General features: G+C 52.3%; 4 protein-coding genes across 4 annotated transcripts; 3 read left to right on the top strand and 1 right to left on the bottom strand.

The window, feature by feature from the left end:
• Positions 1 to 145: 145 nt before the first annotated feature.
• On the top strand, positions 146 to 1,681 carry QC762_304090 (uncharacterized protein; the record flags this gene model as incomplete). The annotated part of the gene is made up of 1 exon (XM_062888704.1): positions 146 to 1,681. One exon carries the CDS (start codon positions 146 to 148, stop codon positions 1,679 to 1,681), a length of 1,536 nt encoding a protein of 511 aa, XP_062744606.1.
• Positions 1,642 to 4,064, bottom strand: QC762_304080 (uncharacterized protein). Its single transcript, XM_062888703.1, has 4 exons — positions 3,571 to 4,064; positions 2,980 to 3,515; positions 2,810 to 2,910; positions 1,642 to 2,755 (listed from the first exon to the last, which is right to left on the bottom strand). Exons 1-4 carry the CDS (start codon positions 3,683 to 3,685, stop codon positions 1,960 to 1,962), a joined length of 1,548 nt encoding a protein of 515 aa, XP_062744605.1. The 5' UTR covers positions 3,686 to 4,064; the 3' UTR covers positions 1,642 to 1,959.
• A 271-nt stretch (positions 4,065 to 4,335) lies between these two features.
• Positions 4,336 to 9,111, top strand: QC762_304070 (uncharacterized protein; the record flags this gene model as incomplete). The annotated part of the gene is made up of 4 exons (XM_062888702.1): positions 4,336 to 7,732; positions 7,792 to 8,088; positions 8,139 to 8,984; positions 9,059 to 9,111. Exons 1-4 carry the CDS (start codon positions 7,696 to 7,698, stop codon positions 9,109 to 9,111), a joined length of 1,233 nt encoding a protein of 410 aa, XP_062744604.1. The 5' UTR covers positions 4,336 to 7,695.
• Positions 9,112 to 11,091: 1,980 nt separating this feature from the next.
• On the top strand, positions 11,092 to 12,610 carry QC762_304060 (uncharacterized protein; the record flags this gene model as incomplete). Its single annotated transcript, XM_062888701.1, has 3 exons — positions 11,092 to 11,188; positions 11,305 to 11,854; positions 11,926 to 12,610. 3 exons carry the CDS (start codon positions 11,092 to 11,094, stop codon positions 12,173 to 12,175), a joined length of 897 nt encoding a protein of 298 aa, XP_062744603.1. The 3' UTR covers positions 12,176 to 12,610.
• Positions 12,611 to 15,643: the final 3,033 nt, after the last annotated feature.

Raw genomic sequence — 15,643 nt, 5'->3', positions numbered from 1 at the left:
GAGGGATCTATCTCGACTCTTTTCAAGTTTGTCATCATCAAGCGCGACCTTCCCACAACCAGTTGCTCATCTCACGACGCCATCTCACCTTTCCACTCACCACTCACATAACATCCATCACCACTCCTCGAACACAACCACCAAAATGTCCTCCACACGCAAGCGCAAACGCACTCAACCTTCCCTCGCCAAATCCTCCGCCGACCAAGTAATCAACCCCCGCTCCCACACCCCCTCCACCCTCACACAATTCACCCTCGCCGGCCTCCCCCACGACTCCCCCCTCCTCTCAGACCTCTACCCAGGCTTCCCTCACCGACCCCCCCGCCCTGCCCGCAAGCGCTACCAGTACACCTCCCAATCCTACGACCCCTCTCACAACAACCTAACCGACAAATCCGGCGACGAAGGCGGCGATGAACTCCCCGACTTCACTACTGACGACGACGGGCCCATCGGCGCCAGGACCACCGCAGGGGAGGAGACAGATTTCTCTTCCGCCTCCTCCTCAAACACCTCAGGAAAGAGTCGAAGCAAGAAAAAGGAACTTGAAAAGGACAGAAAGGCAGCAGCGCATACCAACAAAGTAGGGGTGTTAATCAACACGGTGAAGAGGGCGCTCAAAGAGGGTGATATCCCGCTGGCGAAAAGATCGTTTGGGCTGCTTGCGAGGGCAAAGGTGAATGGGAGGAGGGTTGATCTTAGGTATGAGAGGTTGTGGGAGTTGGGGGCGGAGATTATACTGCGTGAAGGGGAGACTACCACCACCACCACCGAAGGGGAACTCAAAGGCGCTTTCCAAATCGAACCAGAGCGGCAGGCAGAAAATGAAGACGACGATAGCGCAGAGAGAGAATCGAGACAGAAAGATAGGTTATTCGCCCGTCAACAAGCCAACCTGGCGAACCTCAAGGCGTTTTATCAGCATCTTATCCAGAACCACCCGTTCAGCAAGCAGCACCCCAACTCTACGGGGCGTCCGCTGCTTGAGTTTAACATTGCGTTGTTTTCGGCGGAAATGGAGGGGGTGTACGCTTTGCATCGGAGGGGGATGGAGAGGATTGAGGAACGGGATGGGAGGGGGGAATTTTATGATGTAGAGGATGAGATGGATATTATAGATGTGGAACCGGACGACGAGATGGATGTTGACGGGGAGGAGGAGCACAAAGCACCTCCTACTCCCCCAAGGGAAAAGAGAAAAGTGGCGAGGGTTAGGGAGGAGAAGGATGAGCTGAGGAGGGAGGTGCTCAGGCAGATGAGGGGTGTAGCTGAAAGGATGGATGCGCTGCTGGAGACGACGCCGTTTTCGAGGGATGGGGAGTTTGCTAGGTTGAGGGCGATGGTGGGGTTGTATATTGCTGATTTGTGCGTGCCGTTTGGTGAGGAGGAGAAGAGGGCGGGGTATGAAGTCAGGGATAAGGAAAGACAAAAGGCGAGAAAGCTGCTCGCGGGGGTGAGGGATATGGGCAAGGGGGTGCTGAAGAAGGATGATGAGGAGTTGTTGAAGATGTTGGGGAATGATGACGAGGATGATGATGATGATGAGGAGGAGGAGGAGGAGGGGGAGGAGGAGGAGGATAAGGATGAAGAAGAGGAAGACGAGGATAACGATGAAGATGATGAGGAAAGCGATGAGGAAGGGCCGCAACTGCAATTCTTTTCTTCTATGCCGGCGTGATTCTTTGGATTTGTTCATTACGAGTACAGGTAGTCAACATGTGTCGGTGTCTCAGCCATGGCCCTAGAAAAAGCTGGCTAGTATAGACATCTAGTCTGAGTGGAATACATAAATGTACATCCATCGTCCAACTCTCCCAATCCATGATTATTCATAACCCAACATCCATCTCAATCCACCCACCATAACCCCATGCTTGAACCTCTACCAGCAGGATATTCTAGATCGAAGCAGACAAAAATAACCAATCCACTTTAAAAAACCACCCATCAATACAACTAGGTAACAGGTGTCGCAACCCCCTTCTCCCTAGCCCCCCGCTGGTAAATCAAAGCCCTATTCTTATTCCCCACCACCACACACCATTCCCCTCCCGGACTCCAACCCACCTGCCTCCCCACAAACGAACCGTCCACCCCCTGCACCTTGTGCGGCCTGATCAAACCCGCCGGGTTCGACAAGTCATACATCTCCTTCCAGTGATTCAGCGTATCCTGATTATAATTCCCCAGCGTTGCCATCGCACTCCCGCCCCCCTCCGGGTCGGGACTAGCCGAAACCATCGACTCCTTATCCCCAGCAGCAGCCCTCAAACTAGCCGCCGCATCCTGGTGCGCCGGCCCGGCGGTCCCCTTCTTCGCTCTCTTGATCAACAGCCAACTCGGCTTCTGCACCACCTGTCCACTCCCCGACTTTCTGGCTTCTTCCAACTCCTCCATAAAATCCCTATACGCCCCAAACCGTGAAAAGTCCCAAAACATGGTCTTGCTCTTTGCATTGGCAAATGCCAAGATGGGATGCCTCCCCTCGGCGTGGAACATTCGGAAGCGCATATAGAACTGGACACCACAATCAGGGGTGTGGAATTGCGCTAGACGTGTGAACATGGCTGGGCGGGCTTTGGAAGGGATAGGGTTGAAGTATGACCGGGTTTGCTTGGCCATGTCGGTTGGTGTGGGAGCGTCAAGGGGGCCGGGGATAGGATCGGAGGAGGAGAAACCTTCAATTCGCCAGAGGACGATGGTGTCTTCGTGGCAGGCGCGGGAGAGGATCAAGTCGCCATAGAAGGCTACGCTGCGGGGGGGTTAGTAACAAGGTTGGTGGTTAAGGAGGGTGAAAAAGGCTCACCAGTCGACGAGATTGTTGTGGACTTCGGAGGAGGAGAAATGAGGGTAGTGGAGGACGATGGGAACGTTGATGTGTTCCTTTGGGAACTCGGGGAGGGCCCACTGGTGGATGTTAGTGATGCGCTGTCGATGAAAAGTGAGAAGATATGGTGACGGGAGAAGTGAACTCACAAGATTGATAATCTGATCATGCCCAGCAGACAAGACATATCTTCCATTGTTGTGAAACGTCACAGTCAGCAAGTTGTACTGATGCCCCTCGCCTCCCAAAATGCAGATACACGGCTGCTTGTCATGTTCCTTTGCCAGACTCCAAAGCTTAATAGTCGTGTCGTCTGAGGCAGAGGCTATGGTAGTAGGACACGCTGGAGAGGTCGCAAGATCGCTGATGTCGCCGCCGTGACCGACCAGCGTCTTGACGAGCTTTCCTCTCCTGATATCATACACCTTGATCTTGGCATCTTTGCCGGCCACACACAGCCAGGGATCTTCCGTGTCTGGATCCTTGGACCAACAGCACGTGTAGTTGTTGGCGCCTGAGTCGGCATCTCTGATCATTTGGATGACTTTGCAAGGGTTCTGGTCCTTGTCTGTGGTTGGCACCATGCGGACGACGACGACATGCTTCTTGCTTGTGGCCGCGAAAACTGGGGGTGCGCCTGGTGGGTTGTAGGGGTAGAATTTGACGTCGAAGAACTCGGCGAGATCTGGTTGTTATGTTTAGCATGTGAGAGTCGCAAATAAAGTCGATGAAACACTTACCCTCGTCCCTCACGGCATCCTCGTGCAGCTGAAATGAGCTACGCAGGCGTGGAAGCTCCCACTCGTCTGATATTGGTGGCATATTGGATGAAGTTGGTTGTTTTGATGCTGGCATTTGTTGTTATGCTGAGGAGGTTGGTTGCTGCTGAAGTTGGTTGCTTTGCTAAAGTTGGTTGTCATGCTGTGAGGCCAATAGCCCAGCTTCAAAACATGGAAACGGGGCCGGCCGAAACTGTTGGCTGCCGGACCGTGACGGTCGGTGGGGGTTCGGAAGATGGCCGGGTGGCCGGGTGGTCTGGAGACAAGGCCGGAAGCCACTATCCAAGATTTCAAAAAGGTGGTACAGATACCGGTGGTTGTGAGACTTTTCGTTTGTCTACGGCTAGTATGACGAGGAAGGGTTTACAGCGATGATGAAGAATCACAGAACTTGACCATCAGGGTCGGTACGAATTGCTGTTGATTTTTTTTTAAACTTCACATATTGACAGTCGCTACTTCTTACTTGCACTTGACACGCGTGGCGCGTCGCGACTTCCACTTAGAAAGCGAGACCCACTTGCCTTTACCAGACCTCCAGCTACCCCGCGGTCACCACGCTATGAGACATGGATGGCAGCTGTCGACGTCTTCAACCCTCGAGTCTCGTAGCCTTGCCCCGATTAGCGTCTGGAGAATTTCACGATATGCGAGTATCGAATGATGTATCACCCACCTCGTTGCTTTTTCAGTCGCCCTGAAACTACATCTACAGACGGAAGAAAGAGGTGCAGGAAACATTCACTGACTTGAGCCCCCGATGTTCGGACCCACATTCGGAATTGCTTCAACAACCCTTACCCAGATGCAGTCACCGAGCAGCGGTTTGGGATGGGATCTGAATATTCGACAGGGGTGGACAACCAGCGAATAGAAACACCACGGAATGAGGCTCCAGCCTTCGTATAAACGTATCCATCAACGCCATCGCCGACGGGAGGGCATCGTCCCGGATACCAAGACCGGACGTCGGAGCGGCTTCATGCACAGAAACGGAGGTTCCCGCTGACAGCCAGCCCGAAAAGCTTCGGGAGCTCCACAGAACAGAAGGCCAAGACCCCCCCCCAAACCCCACGCCAAGGCCAACAAATGCACTTCTGATGGGCCCCCCCATTCCACAACTGGGTTTGAAAAGTTATCCATGTCACTGATGTCAAATATCGATTCTCGCGACAGAGGTAGATTATCATCGCCGACCACTGCCCCCGTTAGCTGTCACTTACCAGGGTTCACTGTACGACATCAATCCCAGTACGCAGGTTTCTCTCTCCGTCGCGTTCGGGTCACCGTCGGGCAGCTGTGGGCCACTTAGCCAATGATCATCCCTGGGATTCGAACAGCAGCTGGCCCTGAAGATCCCTCTGACGGTGGAATGACACCAGTGCCAAAACTGCAGTTGATCAGCAGCAAGAAGAAAAAATTCCGATGCTCGAGTCTGCCTCGATTTTTACAACGGCCTGGTCATCGCGGCCATCTCGTCTGAAATTTCCTGAACCATAATAGCTCTGCGATGTACGATGCTTGGCTATGGCTTCAAGTCGAGATCAGGAATTTCAGCTGAGCATCGAAAGATGCAGAGACGAGGCGGATAGAGAGAGCAGAGACACGTCGTGCGAGTCCGTAAGGTGGAACGATTGTCGGTGGTCGCGAAGAGCAGAGGTGGGGAGCTCTTCACACTCTTCTCTACTCTCTTGTGGCCGTTGCACAGAGCTTCAGACGTTGCCAAGACTTTGCGTAACCACCACCACAAGCTACGCACGTACTGTCTCGGCAGGCATTGGCTCGCCATGCCGGCTTTGTCGAGCGGTGGTTTGTTTGTTGTGTGGGCAAAAGGGCCAGGGGAGACTTCGGTCCCGGAGCTTTTACACAATCACGAGCCATCCCGCTGCTTGGAACCCGAACTTTGAAGATATCACCAGTGTTCTCAAAGGGACGGCGGACGGGAGGGGCCAGCGGGACCAGCTGTCGTTGATATTAGCCGGCGCCAACTCTCCCCTCTCCCGCTGAACCCTGGAACTGACAGGCTTAACAGCTCTGTTATTGCCGCGATCAGCCCGTCTCTCTCTCGCTGTCCCTTGCTCAAGAGAGCAGGAAGGTGGCAATCAACAAAAAACTCTCAAAAACTGAAAACATTTTGATGATGAATGTTTCGTTTCGGCTCTCCCAAGGGACCAGAGAGCATTGTGTCCCGGTTCGTCCAGAATTGGAGACACGTACGACCTGTCATCCTCATGCTTTCCTCCTCAATTGGGACGAAAGCCAACCTTCTGTTGCACTCGTCACCTCTCGTACATATCTCACCCCACCAGATATTTTCTAGGCCAAGCACTGGAATAGTGTGTACTAGCTAGTACATCCACACCAGTCGTACGCATTGGGCATGCTCGATGATCATGCCCCCGTTGGGATATCTGGGGGCATGGGGCCCCGATGTGGACATCCAGTCAGGCTGGCTTGCTGAGAAGCTTGAGCGTGTTTCCTGGAGCCATTGGCTGCGTTGTGCATGCGGGCTCTGGAACAGTCATTTCGTCACAATCCCAAACCTCTGATATGAAGGTGGTGGTGGAGGGCCGCGAAATGATGTTGTTGCTGTGACCAAGAACTGCCAAGCATTTGCTCCCGCTCGCCAGCGCAACTAACTAAGGCTAGGCCCTCCTTTTCGGCACCTGGTAGTCTCGCTGTGGGGAGCAGAAATTGCCCTGAGAGCCGGCGGGATTGGATCCCGGAGAGGCACGGAGAGGGCCCAAAGAGAACTGCAAAGGGACCACCCTCTTCTCCCCGTCGCCAAACCACCCCCCCCCCCACCCTCCTCAGGTCCTCCCCGTGCTTCCTCTCCCTCCATCTGCTCCCCCCTCCCCTCCGACCAATTGCTCTACCGAGGATCGCCTGCTACCGTCTGCACCTGTTCAGGCATCTTCCCTGACACTTGTCCGCGCTCCCGCTTATCAAGTCCCGCAGTCCACGGGGGGAGAAAGCGGAACATTGGCACCTCCCCAACTCGGTCCAGTGTCCTCCGTTTGATCAGCCAGTAATCTAATACAGCTCGCTCGCCCTTTCTCTTTGCTTTCAACTACATTATCAGAGTGTCCCTGTACCATCAACAACAACAGCACTCGAACAGCAGAGACAGCAAGCAGATATATATCACAGAAGATAGCCTGTGTCTGTTGTTGGGCGTCACCGACACGCTTCTTTTTCCTCTTACCAGGCGACCCCTCCACCACCACTGAGCACCACAACACACAACGTACACACAGCACACCCGCACCACACACACAGCTCACAGCTCCCACATAGCACACCCACCACACGCCCAAGCACGCATCATCCCCCCTTTTGCAACACCGCCCGCCCCCGTGCCTCTGGTTCTGCGCGCTCTGCACCAAACCGAGGAAGCCCAGACATTTACCAGCCGTGCGACATTGCGACCACTTTCTGCTACCACTCTGTCTGTGACGCCGGCCAAGGAGTCGACGGCTGCTTGTCAGCGAGTGTCTGCACCCTGCCGGTTCTCTCCAAGGCTTCCAGGGCTTCTCGCGCCCTCTCCGCCCGCTCCTCGCCGGCCCTCCCTTTTCCGCCAGCAGCTCTAGAACCGCCCGGCCGTGGAACGGGTGAGACTTGATATATCCGCTCCCAGGTGACGGCGGGATCTGTGTCCTACTCCGCCTCGGTTATCAGCAACGAGACGCAGCGGTCGAGGACAGCACGCAGAGGCGAGACCCCCCAAGGCGGCCTTCACCGTCACCCCAAAGGCTTGTCGTAGCTCCCTGTGTCCTGTGGGACCTTCGGTCTTTCCTTCCCCGGCTTGGGAAGTCCCACGAAACCCTCTGTAGGGTCCAATTCGCCCCAGGCTCTTTTGCCCCAGACCGCCGGCTCCTTGTGGTCTCTTTTTTCTGTCCTTGCACTGCGCAGGTTCTTTTCTTGTGACTACTCGGACGCTCCTCTCTGAGACTAGCCTCTCGGACCGAGCCCCCTCTCGACTGATTTATCTATTGCCGTTTCCAACGACGCATGGAGGAGTTTTTGTGACCCCTATTTTGCAACTCAGGACCGCTCGTTGGAGCAGCCCCACGATAGTCAGCACAGATGGATCCCCGCGACCAAACGTTTATGACCATACACAGTATGTTGAGACGGACTGATATCGGAATGAATGCGAACTAATGACGTGTTTTTTGCCAGACCTTACACCCGATGCCAACATCCTCTTCGCATCAGATTCCATCCTCGATATTCTCGGTTATCACCCGGACGAAGTAAAGGGGAAATCATGCTTTGAGTACTTCCACCCGGACGAGGTGCCGTTCGCACGCTCGATCCACAGTCGAGGCGTGCTTATGGACAAGGCGGCCGTCTTGCATTATGCCCGAATCCTGTCCAGCAAGGGTGAATATGTCAACTGCGAATGCTGCTTCACTGTCGTCCACACCGTCTTGGTGGCGTCTATCAGCATTTACTCCAGAGGCGACAAGAGCGAGAGTACGTCCTGTGCGTCTGTCCACCACAATATTGGCTAACATGTTATTCAGGGAGAGCAAAAGAGGCTCCGCAAATTCGAAGAAAGTTTTCCTGCTCACCATTGGATCCCCGCTACCACATGCTTGAGCACCTCTCACCCAAGTTCAAGATGCCCGCCATGGAACGGGAGCCCCGTGCCGCCCTGATTCTGAACCGGTTTAGTCTGGAGCTCAACATCATGTACGCTACTCCGTCGGTTGCGCAGATCGTGGGCCTCTCTGCCGAGGAGCTGATGGAGAAGTCATTTTACGACTGCATTCAACAAGACTGTATGGAACGAGCATCCAGGTGTCTAGAGGGCGCCAAAGAAAACGAGTCGATCGCCTATCTTCGCTTTTGGTACAAAGATCCGCGGGCCAACTCGGAACACGAGGCGGATGAGAGTGAGGATGAGCAGGACGAGGACGAAGACCTGGACGACAACAGCAGTAGAGCGAACTCGGATAGCAACGATATGGATATCGACGACGATTCGGTGATTGTAATCAAGGATGAGGACGATGACAGGATATGCCTCGACGGTAGGGAAGGCTCGGCAAGTTCTGCCACCACGGCAAGCTCAAACACTTTGCCTGTACAATCGCCCCGGACGTTTGAGTTGGAGGCTGTGGTTTCGTGCACATCAGACGGACTGGTCGTCGTGCTGCGCAGGGCACGACCACCAATCCCCGACCTGCAGCCCGTGGTTCCTTCGGCGTTCAACTACCAGAATGGCCTCTTTGCAGCACCGTGGGCCCAACAACCGATCGAACCCTACATACCGCCCGATCTCCTCTACACGTTCCGCGCGCCATTTCTTCCCCAGTACATGCCGCTCCGCGAAAGCGTCAAGGCGGCAGGCGGACCTCCGATGGACCGTAAGTGAAACCTTTCTCTGTCCGATGTGGGACGTCCCGCAAGGGGTCTGTTTCTCAACAAACTTTTCGTCTAGACACCACTGGATATTACCGAGGAGAACCAGAGACTGATTACCAACAGACCTAATGCGATCGATCCGGGATGTGGCCGTGTTTGCCTGGGCGTTAACCGGTATCAACGGAAACATGGCCGCCTATGGTCACGGCATGCCGAGGAGAGGAGCGCAACCACCGGATAGGCTTCCAGTGTGGGATCCAAATGGCAACAATCAAGAACAGGGAAAGGCGGCATATGAAGCGAACCACCACCCACTAGCCGGGGCCCCTCATGGTTACGTTCGAACTCGGCATGCATCATTAGACGACGGAATGTATGGGAATCATCAACAATACAGTCGGAACTCATGGTCACCACCGGCAGCGGCACCATCGCCTTATCGGTACGGCGGCGGATATGAGGCCAGTCAGCAGCAGCAGCAACATCGAAGTTATCACTCTCAACAATCACAATCACAAGCAGCACAACCAGGACCGGCCCGTTGCCAGCTACAAACACCACAATGGGGCGAGCCATCATCATCTCGCTCATCAATACCCAACCACGGGCCACTCCCACCAAATACGGGTGAGCCATCGGCATCAACTCGATTTTTCTGGCAGTAATTTTTCTCATCATGAAGGTGTTTTGGCTGGTTTTGGATTTCACCAGTCATGTATCACATGCCGCATTTTTTACACAAGACGAAAAATTTGGTCGAGACAGATGGGGAGATTTTTATTCACATATTAATGGCATTGTTTAGTTCATCTATTTTCACCACATATCAAAAAAAAAAAAAAAAAAAAAACAACTGCATAAGGCATGGGGAACTGATACAGAAAAAACAACCAATCACTCTAATACTTTTTCGTTTCACGCTCTGGGTTCTGTAGGTTTTGGGAAGAGAGATGATACCCTTTTGGATTTATGGAAGGCGGATGGAGATAGTGGGGATGAGGGAGGGGGCATTTTGTTATTTAGTAATTAATACTGCTTATGGAAATCAACAAAAGTTTGTACAATTGTGTGGTTGAGGTGATGGGTAGCTGCAGGAATAGAGGGATATGTTCATGAGTATAGTGGAGGGAGAGAGGGAATGATGCCGTGGGTTTCTGTAAATGTCTATTCTCCCCGAGACTTGATATTCACCCCATCTACGCCGTGCTCCGTGAACAGAGGGGGCCGAGAGGGAGGGAATGGTCACACTAAGGGATCCCTTCACAGAGAGAGAGAGAGAAAGAGAGAGAGAGAAACTGGGCTCTCTCGTTAATCACGATCCCTCCGATCGTGTGTCACAAGCATTTATTCGCTCTTTTTCAACTAGCGGGACACAGCAGCTTAGCTTTTTATCCTTTGATGGGAGATATCCCGGTCGGTCGGGGGGGAAGGAGGGGGTGGGGGGTTCGGTCTCGGGAGAAAAAAATTCATTCATCACAGTGTCCGTCGAAGGCGAAGGGCGGAAGGGGAAAGGCATGATCGATATATAGAGGGTGAATATGGGGAGGTGCAGAATCGATGCTGGATATACAAGTTTCATTTACCTACCAACCCGGTCCTCAAGGTTCCGGAGGTGAGTGGGAGATATTGCTGATGATAAATGAAGAAAAAAACAAACCACATGACCCCCATCCTGAACGCAAGCTGCCGTTTCGTCAACAATGAATGGAATCACCATCAAGACTAATGACCCCCAGAACCCAGAAAAGGCAGGTGGGTCAAGACACCCAAAAAGTTGGAGAACCAAAGAGAAAAAAAGGGGCCCAAGCTCCCCCCTGCCTGGCTTTGGAGTTGGGTTGCCCCACAATGGACTAACAGCTGAGGTACCCCGGTACCTGGCGTTTTGCTTGGCCCGGCAATCTGGCCGCTAGGTGGTCTCTGGCAACCGTCAGTTCTGTTTGGGAGAGTTGCGCGGCGCTGCTTTACAACGACAGCATTGGCTTTGAATAGAGAAACAAACTGGTCGCGCATGAACACCTCGAGCGTTGGGAAATATAAACGACGGCAATAATACAGCAATAACCAAACGGGTGAAAAGCAAGAGGTCAACGGCACACAAGAAGAGACATAATGGCGGCCCCGAACAGAAGCCACTACCAATCCACCCCCCAAATCGACCTCGAGAACAACGACGAGGATATCCACGATTTGATCGATCCCGATGATGGTAACCCCCCTTCCTCCCCCTTTCCCCCCTTTCACCCCTTTCACCCCTTTCACCCCTTTCACCCGTTTCCCCCCTCTCATTACTAACCTTTTTTTGTTTTCCTTCTCTTCGTACAGCGGACCTCAACTCCTTCGACGACCCCCTAGCCCCCTCTTCCTCTACATCCCGCCCCCTCCCCCAAGGCAGCATCACCTCCGCCTCCCAAACCGCCACAGCCCTCTCCTCCCGCTGGGGTTTATCAGGTGAAGACCGCGCCGCACCCCTAAACACAATCGACGAGCCCGTCTCCGCCACCCTCCTTAGGGATCTCTCCGCCATCTGGTCCAAGCTGAAAGAAGTCCTGTACCCAAAGTACCTCTTTGGCGGGTCCATGTCCTCGATTTCGGACGTCAGAAACTTGCGCTTGGCCCAGGCAAGGGAGGAAATTGTTGGTTTAGCGTCAAGGGCGATGGACGCGGATAGCTTGCTGAGCAACAACCACATGAGCAGCGGGCTGAGGGATTGGGATTTGTGGGGGCCGTTGGTGTTTTGTCTTTTGCTGTCGACGCTGCTGAGCTTGAAGAGTAGGGAGCAGCAGAGGGAGGTGGTGTTTAGTGGGGTTTTCGCTATGGTTTGGGTTGGGATGGGGGTTGTTACGGTCCAGATAAGGTTGTTGGGGGGAAATATGTGAGTACTGCTCTTTTTGGGGTTGCTGTTGTTGTTGTTGTTGAGAGGGGGAATGGCTGACATGAGAACAGATCTTTTGCGCAGAGTGTCTGTATCATTGGGTATACCCTCTTTCCGCTCGTCATTGCCGCGTTGCTGTCGGCTGTGAGTCTGATTTGGATTGCGAGGATTCCGGTTTATTTGGTGTTGGTTGGGTGGAGTTTGGCGGCGGGGGTGAGTATTCTGGGGGGTAGCGGGGTGGTGAAGAATCGGGTTGGGTTGGCGGTGTATCCGTTGGCGGTGTTTTATTTGGGGTTGGGGTGTTTGTGTTTTATCTCTTGAAGAAGAGAAATGGTGTGGTATGGGGAGGGAGTTAAAGGGGGAGGGAAGAGGAGAGGTGTATTGATAGGTGGGGACTTATTCAACTACAGCAGTCAGTGTATCCGTTTCGGAGCTTTTGGTTCCTACGAGTTTGTTAGGTAGGCAGGTAGGCTGGCGTTTGAAGGGGGGTCATGGGAAAATATTGAGATTCTACTTTTATACGTGCTTTGTTGAGCGTCACGCTGTGGGGGTGGTTAGCCGGATCTAAGTAGTGCTGGGACTGTGGTGGGGGTTAGATGTAGTGTTGGACAATATCTCTCTCTCGCGCTCCCGTCCTGAGGTTATTTTTGCGGCTGGAGTGAAGAGTGCCTGCAATTGACGTGTCAACAGACCAGTGTTGGTAGCAATAGCAGTCAAAAGAGAGAGTGCCAGGAGCAATTGTGTGATTCATGCCAGGAACTTGGGTCTGATAGAGATCAGAAGTTGTTGGGGAAACCCCTGAGATATCAGACCATTACATTATGTGGAAGTTATGCTTGTTTTCATCTTATCAAAACGGGGATAAAAAGAGGGGGGTATATATCTGGCGAACCAGCTGTAGAATGGGGGGAGTGGAGAAGAAAGAAGCGTGGATAGTAGGGGAGAAGGGGAGGCGAGAAGGAGGAACAGAATTTGACGGGGGGTAGGAAACAAATAGATAATGCCGGAAGATATTCTAGAGGTACTGGGAAGTATGAATAGGTTCTTAGGGTGAGTTTGGGGATGCTGGGCATGGTAATGACCTATCTATGTCTCAATTAGACCAGTATCTAAAGAGAAGCTCATGGTTCTTTGTTGTGGGATTTGTTGTTATGAGCAATGTCAGCGAAATAAGAGAATTATGGTGGTGTTGGATATTGAGTTGTTGCTATCCTATTCGCAGTTCTACAAGGACTGGTAGTTTATCTTCAGAGATACCAAATCTCTAGAGTATAGTGTACCATTTGGCACTTGCACGAGGTCATAGAATAGTCCATCAGCTTGGATAAGTAGGGCGAACAAGGTTCAACTGGCCCCCAATAGCAGTATTCTATTGTTTGACCGGAGTTGAGGTATTGGCTAAAAGCTCATCTACCTGAACCGAGGAGAAACAGAAAAAAGAGTTCCATGCTCTATACACCCACACTCGACCCTTCGAGTCACCTTTTTCTTTCTCTGAAGCCCAAGTCATTCATCTAAAAGGTTGAGGGAATATACTTTGTCCAAGTTATCACATAGACGCCATCCGGCATAGATCGTAAGCTTAACAACCCTACACCAACAACCACCAACCGTGCAACGCAGTAAACAATAACAGTGAAATAAAAATAAAATAGATAGGTTAACCGCACCGTGCATCATATTTCTAGGGTAGACATTGGTCCTGGCTGCTTTCCCGACCATTTTCCTTGTTCCCTTACCTTTCACAAGATCCGCCAGGGTTTCGAACTGTAGCGCGTATTGAGGTGGAATTTCCCTCCTGAAATTGGCCATGATCTGGATATAATTCGGGATTGTTTCAAGCCTCAAGTCGCGGACCGTGGTATTCTCGTCTTTACCAAGACAGAAGCAAGCTACCAAACACGGTCTGAAGTAAAAGTCAAGACGTTTGTAAGACTGTGTGTTTCCCCAACAGCTAACGAGCGGGCTGGCACGCTGTCATTTGGCACTCGCTCAGGCAACCCCCTAGTTCTCTCCTCCCGAATACCGGTCAGAACCCCAAAAGCTATCAAACACCTTTCGTTCGGATCAAACTCGGGATAGCCAGTCTCCTGCTTCGATTTACGGGTTTTGTCGTCCCTAATTTGGTCCTCGGTGGAATCCTGTTGATCCCCGTTGACCTGTACGCCATTCCACGTACCAGAAGGGCCCCCCTCTCGACTTGATACCGGAATCCACATGCTTCTTCTGGACAGCATTCTCTCTCCCCGATTCATTTCCCCTGGAAGGTCCCTCTAGACTTCTAACTACCCCCTCATCGTCTGAGGCTGGGCGAAGTTCAAGCTTGATAGGTACTGAGACAGCCCTAGGTTTGCACCAATATGCGATCCAAGTGCCAACACCACAGATAGCAATCGCCAGGGTCAGTGTTTCCAGTTGCGCAAATGGGAGCCCCCGAAAATGGCGCGCAATAAGAGAGAGTACAAGTTGCAGAACCTGCAGCATGGCAACCGCCTTGGAAAAAGTTGTCCGACTTGCCCTTGTCTTTAATATCATCCTCGCTGACCTGAAGTTTCTCGAATTGATCAAGATTGTGCGCCAGGTGGCTGCCGAGTACAGGCGTGAAAGTTCTCGTGTCATTTTGAGAAGCGTCCGAGGCAGCCTCGAAAGCTTGTGAGCTCTCTAATGATGACGCCACCATATGTTATGTCCAGGGACATGTAGATGTTGAACAGTCCAGGTACAGGCGAAGACTGTGATGGCACAGCTCTGAATGATGTCGAATGCTCCGCGGTGGTTAGAATTTGGTTGCCAACCGACCTGTTCCATTATTCGCGAGAGGGTAGTATTGGGCAAAGATACGATGATGCTCCAAACGCAGGCTCTGTGTATAGATCATTCAACCAGTTTGGCTCGAAAGGCGGATCAGCATGGGTGATGAGGGAGAGATGGCTGTGCCCAGCTGGATAGGTAGCTATTCAGCCATGATTCCGATAATATTCTAGCCTGATCAAAGTCTCATACTTCGAGAGGGCCTATCATGCATGAGCGGCTGGCGTAAGAATGACTGATGCCCAACAATCGATGTGGCTTGGTGGTTGAGGGCCAAGCCCGTTATTACTAGCTCAACCACCTTCTACCTATCTGACAGAGCACCTTATCGTCCTCGATGTCTCCCTGTCTCGCCCTCAAGTTAGTATACTCGCCAGACATTATCATTACTCCCATTCTTCCAGACTTTTCGATAAAAAAGGTAGGGATTCACTTTTGGCTACCTGGCACTTGTCTATCTTAGGTATTACACAAACCTCGAGCAACATGCCCATTCTCCCAGCCTGGTTCAAATCCTCTCCCATTATCGCACGTTACAGATTACCCAGAGTGCCGAAAAGGGCCAAAAAGAGTCTGCAGACTTCAGCCGCCGACGGCAATGTCGAACAAGTCATGAAGGACCTTGAACGCACCGACATTAACATCAAAGACCAGACAGGAATGGCCGCCACTCATGTGGCTGCATTTAATTCCCACACGAGAGAGTTGTCAAATTGTTTCTGGAGCAACGGGGATTGTCCATCAATCTGGTTGACAATCATGGGAAGACAGCTCTACATCTGGCAGCGCTATCTGGATCTATGGAAGTAGTGGAGACCTTGTGCAACGGTGGCATCAACATTACTGCCAAAGACAAGTCTGGACGGACTGCACTTGATGATGCCATGAACGGTCCGACATCTAAACCGATGTTATGTGGTCACCACGTTATTGGCGTATGAAGAAGCCAAAACTACCATAAATGACAAGGACAAATAC

This window comes from Podospora pseudocomata, chromosome 3 (genome assembly GCF_035222375.1).
Source record: "Podospora pseudocomata strain CBS 415.72m chromosome 3, whole genome shotgun sequence".
NCBI classification, from domain to species: Eukaryota; Fungi; Ascomycota; class Sordariomycetes; order Sordariales; family Podosporaceae; genus Podospora; species Podospora pseudocomata.
The sequence above is the reverse complement of the archived record's forward strand: the minus strand, read 5'-3'. Positions and strand labels throughout refer to the sequence as shown.

Coding starts and splice junctions, on each gene's coding strand:
- QC762_304080 (XM_062888703.1), bottom strand. CDS start 3,685: ATGCCAGCATCAAAACAACCAACTTCATCCAATATGCCACCAATATCA. Junction 3,516..3,570: donor GGATGCCGTGAGGGACGAGG/GTAAGTGTTTCA, acceptor CATAACAACCAG/ATCTCGCCGAGTTCTTCGAC. Junction 2,756..2,809: donor CACAACAATCTCGTCGACTG/GTGAGCCTTTTT, acceptor ACCCCCCCGCAG/CGTAGCCTTCTATGGCGACT.